The following is a 7,982-nucleotide window of genomic DNA, read 5'->3' on the forward strand; positions in this document are numbered from 1 at the left end:
CAAATTGTAAACCATCAAATTTGATTAAACTTCACCAGAGTTTACCAGCTTTCGAGTGAAATTCGAAAACACCAGATTTCGACAAATTCGAAATAAATCTCACCAAACCAAAATTAAACTATTTTACAATCGACTGCGAACAAAATCGTATTTACAGTCTTGCAAGGTCCTGGGTACAGTGTTTGCCTACTCGAGGACATGTTTGCGCACCCTCAGCGGTTCCCCGCAATGCATACAATTCGTCGATGTCGAATAAAGGGAAACGGGAGGAGTGTGGGTGGCAGTAGACTCATAGTTAAACCTCAATGGGTTGTTAAGCCGGTGGCGTTTATACGGAATTATCTCGTTTCCCTGTCAGAATCGTTCGAAGAGTAATTGCCTACCGCAGCCCCCCTGAAGAAGGCATTGCCTCGAAATCGACTCGATTCGTAATTTCGACTATTTATATCTACTTAACGGGTACCACGTGCTTTCGTGAATGGCCTATAGTAACCATCCTCGTCATGACACCCTGGATTTCTTATGGGTGTCGGTTCCACCCTCAATTCTATCCCATTTTCAATTTTCTTTACGCGGATTTTATATCGAGGCTATTATTCCTTCTTCTTTTTATTATTCTGCTAATTGGTTAGCCTTTGAATACTGGAAATTGTATAAGTTGTTTCACAGTGTAATGTTCGTTAATGTATTCGGCGATCCTTTGTTAGTGGATTTATAAAGAAATTATTTAGGATTAAGTTGAAAAGCTCAAAGAGAGGGGCAAAATTAAACGTTTCTTGTTAAATGGTTCATCCTGCGTATTCAAAAATTAATTCTGTTATAAATATAGATGGTTCCTGGTATAAGAAAGTAGTAGTTAGTTTATGCAATTGATCTTTATTTATAAAAAAATTTATTACGTTAGTAATCTATCCTAATTAATTAGCAGTTCGTTTATTACACTACTGGGATATTTTGCGAGTAAATCTGTGGAAATGAAGAAAAGGATCGATTCCATTACGGCTGCCGACAGGAAAGGAGAAATAAATAGAATGATTGATTCAGATCTCCTTGCAATAAAACTCTGATTGATGGATATCGTGTCTTAGGAGGAGGATTTATCTAGATCCTACATTAAGCCAAACTATGTTTAAGAAAATGGTGCTTTACTTGTCAAAATAAATAGCACATAAGAAGACCGAAGAAGAATGAACATCTCATGTAACCAAACTATTTTTTATCATTAATATAAATCATCATTTCCTACCTGTCTTATTATCACATTGTTATTGATAAATTTGTCAATACTTTTTTTTATATCTCTTCACATATTTTACTGCTAACATTACGAAATGAGCTATTCTCTGATATTGCTACATAGAAATAGGAAAATACTCGTGCAATTAAAGTGGTTACTAGCTATTTATTACGGGAATTTCAGCGAAATTCATATTAGTAATATAATGATTTAACGCCAGATTTACCGTTCATATATAATATTTATTTTCCCTCTCTCTCCCTTTCTTACTCTCTCCTTCTTTTATAATTGCATCTCTTTACGTAGACACGTAGGTACTTAAGCATAAATATCGACAGTCTAATTAAAACGTAGATGGCCGCGCGCCATCGAACGCGGATAATCGTCATATCTCTGGAAAAATCTCCACCTCGAGAAACGATCTACAAACTCTGTAGATAATGATAATAATAAATTACTTAAATGTTCGTTAACTGTACAGCTGTACCAACTACACATACGCCTAAAAAGTTTCTAGTCACACTCAAGCATTTTTTATCCCTTTACAGATTACAGACTTTCCGCTATACAAAGCTCGCACAGCGATTCAATTATCGTAATTAACAGGTACAAGATTCTTTACAATCAGTCGACGTGATATATACAACCGCGAAACCTAATCAGTCTCTCCATCCCATTTGGCAGTTCGACCGATTCTCCCTATAAAAACTACTATAATACAACGCACTTTGTACACCTCACTCCCATAAAACAATTCTTAGGAAAACTCTAATGTCATCTGAATAAAAAAAAAAACGAAAAAGAAGAAAAATTATATACACGTTCATACATACGTTCGATATGTACATCTACTTTAGCCCAATCCTCTACAATCGAACAGAAACCAGCTTCGCTAAGTTCCTTATCCTAAACCTATCTCTAACCCTTACGCTCTCTCAGAGATATCGTTCTTATACGGTTGGAACAATTTCGGCGGTTCCATTTTCGTCGATTGAACGACGCTCGGCGTCGACACGATACTATTGTACGAATTCTTCCCCTCGAATCCACCGATCGTTTGAATAGCAGTTGGTAGACCGGCGATACTAATCCCCGTAGGCAGTTTGATCTGCGTGGATGAATGATTTGTCGGCGGAGGGCTGTTCTTCTCGTGTATCTGCTGCCCGTTGCTCGCGTGGTGCGGATGATGTGGCTGCGTCCCGACGCAGTCGCAGTCGCTCGACGCGTCAGAGTGTACAGGACTCAGTTCTGGGAGCAAAGTTGGCCTGTAGGTGGTCGCCGCGCTAGTGGGTGGGTTGTTCACCTGAAAGGCGGTATTACCAACCGTAGGAACGCCCAGGCCAGGCAAGTGCAGGGGTGGCAGCGAAGGGTGAGGCTGAAGGAGATGAGGGTGCGCCGGATAGGCGGCGGCGGTGCGCGGATGTGGCCGATGGAGAGACGAGGCGCTCGTCGTTGGTACTGCTCCTGGATACGGCGTGTACCTGGCTGCATAGTACGCTGCCGCTGCAGCTGCTGGATAACTCGGTGCCAGGTGAGCCGGTGGCAAACCTGGAGCACCGTGATACGGCGGTGGCGGCAAAGTTGCCGTGGCTGCTGCCAGCAAAGTGGCGGCGAGTGTCGGGTCCGTGTACATGGCGTACGGCCAGGCCATCGCCATCCTCTGCCTCTTGTCCTTCATGCGACGGTTTTGAAACCAGACCTGGAGTTATGGAATAATTTTTCAGTTAAACGAGGAATTTTTTGTATACAGGGAATTGAAAGTAATTGTAAAACAGTTTGAACGATGGTTTGTGAGATTGTGTTGTCTATAGGGAATTGAAAGTCTCGTGAATATTGTAATTTTAGCGATAAGAGAAGAGGGAATTTCTTTTTTTAAATTTGAACGAAGGTTCGTAGGATTCCTTCTCGATACATTGGAGACTTTAAATGTTAAGAGGTGCGTAAGTATAAAGTTTGACCGGTGGCTAACGTTTCTACCATTTAACACCTCGATCATTTCCATCGGTAGAGGTTTTATAGCTATTGTGCCGGTGAAGGCAGCGCGAGATGAGAAATTAAGGGATCCATTAAAGTCAAAGGTAACCCCGGGAAAACCGCTAATTAAAGTGCTTAACACCTTGAACCGGATCGACCGGTCGTGGTCGAAAGAAATTAAGAAGTCACGGAAAAAGGATCAAGGGGATATCGTGGCAAACACCGAAAGACCAAGAGGTTTATGTTTGCCCTTCGTGATTGACTGTTTGCATGGTTGAGGAAGAGGGGACAAAAAAACGGGGGAAAAGAATCGACAGTGGATTGTGGGCGAGACTTTTCCTTCTCTCTCCTCTCTCTCTCTCTCTCTTCTCAGGCTATAATCGCCAATCAAACATGGCGGCCTGTGTAAAAACGTTGGACGTTCTCGTTCCATGGCGTGTGAGCAAAAACTTTTAATCGTCTCGATTAAGCGTTCGTCGTGTTGGGCCAGGAATTTTGCCACGAAATACCGAAGGAAATATTCTTTATCGTTTCATTACAGATACATTTCATTTTACGAAAGTAAATTTTTATTTATCGCAGATAAACGATTGTTAAGAAAGTTGCGTAAGATGGAATGGAAATTCTTCTCCTTGGCTGTCGATTACCGGCATTAATTAAACAGACCGAGGTGTTAATAGAACACTTTTCTACGCGCAGGTCGGAGGATGAGCTCATTGTTTACTGAACTTTATTGCGAGATATTTACTTATCCTCGATAAATATTCTGTCGTAATGGTTGTACGCTAGTGAGCGGATGAGATAGAATCGATTCTCTAATCGATCATACGAAACTCTACACACCTTGATCGTGGATTCTGGCAGGTGTAGTTGCGCGGCCAATTCGCATCTCCTAGGTCTGCTTACGTAATTCTCCCTGTGGAATTCCTTCTCCAATCGCGACAATTGTTCACGCGTGAAAGCTGTCCTGTATCTCCTGATATTTGGGTCCATGGAAGACAATGGTTGTTGCTGTTGTTGGGAAGGCGAAGTATCTGCGAATTAAACGGAACGGATCTATCAGTTAACGTGAAAGTCGACACGCGGTCGAAGACGAAATTCTCAGGACGTCTGTGCTTTGTGCGGATACCGGTCGTACACGCCACAATTTGTCTCGGTAAAAACGATCTTCCGAGCAAAAGGTAAAGAAAGCTTCTCATTCTTGTTCTCGTGATGCGGTTACACGCTGTAGCCGCCGGAAGCAGCGGGTGATCGCGTTCAGGATCATGTAGACGAGAGTCAAAGGGACAGTGAGGATCACTGGATCTCACCTGGAGTCCTTCCGAAAAGACCCAGGTCGCTCTCATAATGATAATTCTCTTCGGTTTACCGACACAACGTTGCATTCTAATCTGATTCTCGATAAATGACTAAAAAAAATTGGATTTTCTTTACGACACTATCATCGTTACGCTTCGTTTAAACCGAGGAATCGATAATATATCCGTGAAACTTCCCGTAATGTATATCCAATAACGGTTAATATTACAAAGTGTGAGCCTCGAGGATTAACCGTTTTAGAAACGGAGAAAAAACGTGAATACTTTAGATTTGAAAAGCGTCGCCAAGGAGAAGCCATTAATGTCTATACGAAGGTGGAACAAAAGCAAGGGGTACCGAAGTGAAATTTTCGCCCCAAGTATACAGGCAAGGAGAAACAATTTCGAGGCTGACAGCAATAAACTGATCTTCCTTGCTTTTCGAGAATCAGGGAGCAACCATAAAATAATTACCGCAATAAACCGCGAGGAGGCAGCTTTTCCACGAAGGGATTGGACGATTTCCGACAGTGTTGTTTATTTTCAAGACTGTTCTATAGATGCTGCGCCGTCGGGGCCTTGAAAACTACCCCTAATGTATATTGGCCCCGCTAACAACGAACAATCAATTGGATTAACCTTTCGGGTAATTAACGCTTTAAGTAATATTCAACTCGCTTAAATTGCCCGCTCATATTGAACTTGGCTGAAATTTTTATTAAGGGTGTCTCCTCGGGGATCTTATTTTTCCATGGTACCTCTTTATTCGCGGTAAATCGGTTAAAATATTTATTACTCCTGCTACAAGGGGGGTTAACGCATAACTGCTCGTAGAATAGTTCGAACACGAGGTGCAATTGAAGGTAACTTCAACGACTAACAATAGGAGAGACTTTCAAATGAAAAGCGTAAAATGGATCGAATTGAAAAGGCGTGCTCGTTTCGTTTATCGTTGGAAATTCACCTTTTTCTGGAGTCTTAGGCATATTTCCCGGCGGTGGACTGTGCGGAGGACTGAGCTGATATTGCGGCGGCACTAAGTCCACCACTATCGTCTCCTCGTCCCTTTGATCCCTCTGCTGATCCTCGAAATTCCTCTGATAGCCCTGCATTTTGTGTTTTTTCTTCGTTTTTTTTTTGCCACTTTCCAACTTGTTCTTCCCCCCCACCCTCCCCCTTTCACGTCGAAATATTCACTAATTCCAATTTATTGGAACGAAACACTTATCCACTGTTTATACTGGTTCTCGTACTGTTTCCACTACCGGAGTGTCTTGGTGCATAGAGATACGATCGCTTCTTTTTTACCGCGAACTATCTCTAAATATCTACGAACTAAGTTCTCCAGTATTCCGTACAACGGAACCTCCTCGGGTAATGCTAACGTGCGACTAAGAGGACCAACCAGCAAGCCAGCAATTTATACGACCTTGCCAATCTGTCGGGCAACCATCGTTCCGTCATGCCGCCTCATTGGTCGACACCTTGTGCATCGTTGTCTGATTGGTCGACGGGTGGCTTGGCACTGCCTATTTTCTCCCGTCTCGCTCCCCTATTCCCCACGGATCGCTCCGCGCGAAGTAGGGAGATGCATTTTTCCGAGATGCGCCAACAGCATCAGCTTATGCATGCGAGCTCGCGGAAATTATCTGTCGTTATTTCCTCGCGCAAATTCGGTCGAATTGGCCCTCGGTGAACTTCCACGCGCTGATGAACTTCAATTTTCCACCATCTTTCTCGAATGCAGTGAAACCTCGGTTGCTGTACAGTTACATGTACGTATTTACGTATACACTTGGAGATTTGTACATATCTACTTTTTTGTGAATATCGATCGAACACGATCCGATCTAGCGTTAATTATTTTCTGTTTTTCTTCGTTGCTTTTTTCAGCGGGAAATTCGAAGCACGCTTCGATCGACGAATTTTATTGCACGTTGTAAGCTTCTTTGGTTTCTCGACTGTTGAAATTAACTGTTGTGTATGTGTGTGGGGATAAGTAGCCTACAATAAAAGGGGGAAATTGCTTATTACTTAGGGATTAACTTGTTACATTGTTCGGTGATCTGTAATACTCGAGCGATCAGTCCCTTTTAAGTCGTGTATAATACAGTGGTATAATGTGACCGCAGTTGTTTGTTCTTGAACTTCGTAATGAGAAGGAAAAAAAGAATTGTGTACACAGTGCACGCTAACGTTTATCGGTATTTTTCTTTCTTTTTCAAACTGAACTATTCAAACGAAGCGAATCCTCGATTTCTTTCTTGGAAACTTTCAAGATGAAACGTTGCAAATGTTACGTTTAGAAATATGGGGAAAGGGTTAATTTAAGAGATCGTTTTATTTCAATATTTCACTACGAAAAAGTACGATTTCCCCTGTAAATTATAGTTATTCTCGGTGAACACAGATGTACAGGAAACGAAAGCTGTCCGAAAAAGCATCTAACGGCTGTGACCATTGTATCGAGAACACCCCAAGACGGGCAAATTTTTCTCCAAGAGACCGACGCGCAATAATGTCATAAAAAGCAAGGAACTCTGTTTCCTACCGCTATTACGGCGTTTTCTTCGAGCACGACTGTCCCCGTAAAAACTTTGCTCTATTTTAAACGACCCTACGACGATTGTAAAAATTGCATCGTTCCGCTCTTCTTTTATCTTTCCCTCTACCCTCACCTCGCTGCACCGAGAGGAACATGCAAATACACCGGTGGTTTCTTTCGCGAAAATAATAATAATACAACATTTTACAGTGTTCGTAGAAAATACAGCGTGTAACAAAAAGTTCCCAGACTAAGATAGCAAAATTTCTTTTAAATTAAGCGATCAGGTGATGTTACGTATTCGCTGAAAAGGGTTGACAATTTACGAAACGTTCCATGCTTTCATTTTTACTGTCTTCCTTCCATTTCGCCATAATAAATTACGAAACTCACTGTCTGGCAACTTTTGTTACATAAATATATTCTTCGTGATTTACTGTACACGTCGATTACATAACTATTAATCATGTATTACGACGCTTCTTTTTTACCACAGTTTCCGTGAATTTTGTAACCCATAGGAGGAGTGGTTTACGAATTGTTTGGACAGGTATTGTCGCCTGAAATTAGATTAAACTCTCCATTAGCCATTCTTCCGGCTTATTTTACCAATGATTCCGTCTTACTCGTTCCCAGACGAGAAACACCATGGCGGGTGCACACCGGACAATAAATCATCCACGAAAATTCCAGCGAATTCAGGTATAGAGTGGCAATTTCTACGGGAAACGGCGGGCACGCTCAAAATTGGATCAGAGATTGCTAATAATTTTTGCAGAACGCAGACCGTTCGACGTTTACGACGACACCGAAATTTCTACTCGGCGTTAATCTTTAATCGGTCTCTTTCAACGAGCAAACGAAACCCTGAAACGTTGTTCTGATTCGGTTTTAATTCACCGGCGTCCCCCTGCAGTCGACAAATCCC

At 42.0% G+C, this 7,982-nt stretch overlaps 1 protein-coding gene across 1 annotated transcript; it reads right to left on the reverse strand.

The window, feature by feature from the left end:
* Positions 1–2,162: 2,162 nt before the first annotated feature.
* On the reverse strand, positions 2,163–5,621 carry LOC108578879 (segmentation protein even-skipped-like). The gene is made up of 3 exons (XM_017942290.1): positions 5,474–5,621; positions 4,055–4,245; positions 2,163–2,936 (listed from the first exon to the last, which is right to left on the reverse strand). The coding sequence occupies exons 1-3, from the start codon at positions 5,619–5,621 to the stop codon at positions 2,163–2,165; spliced, it is 1,113 nt and encodes a 370-aa protein (XP_017797779.1).
* Positions 5,622–7,982: the final 2,361 nt, after the last annotated feature.

This window comes from Habropoda laboriosa, unplaced genomic scaffold (genome assembly GCF_001263275.1).
Source record: "Habropoda laboriosa isolate 0110345459 unplaced genomic scaffold, ASM126327v1 scaffold62, whole genome shotgun sequence".
NCBI lineage: Eukaryota > Metazoa > Arthropoda > Insecta > Hymenoptera > Apidae > Habropoda > Habropoda laboriosa.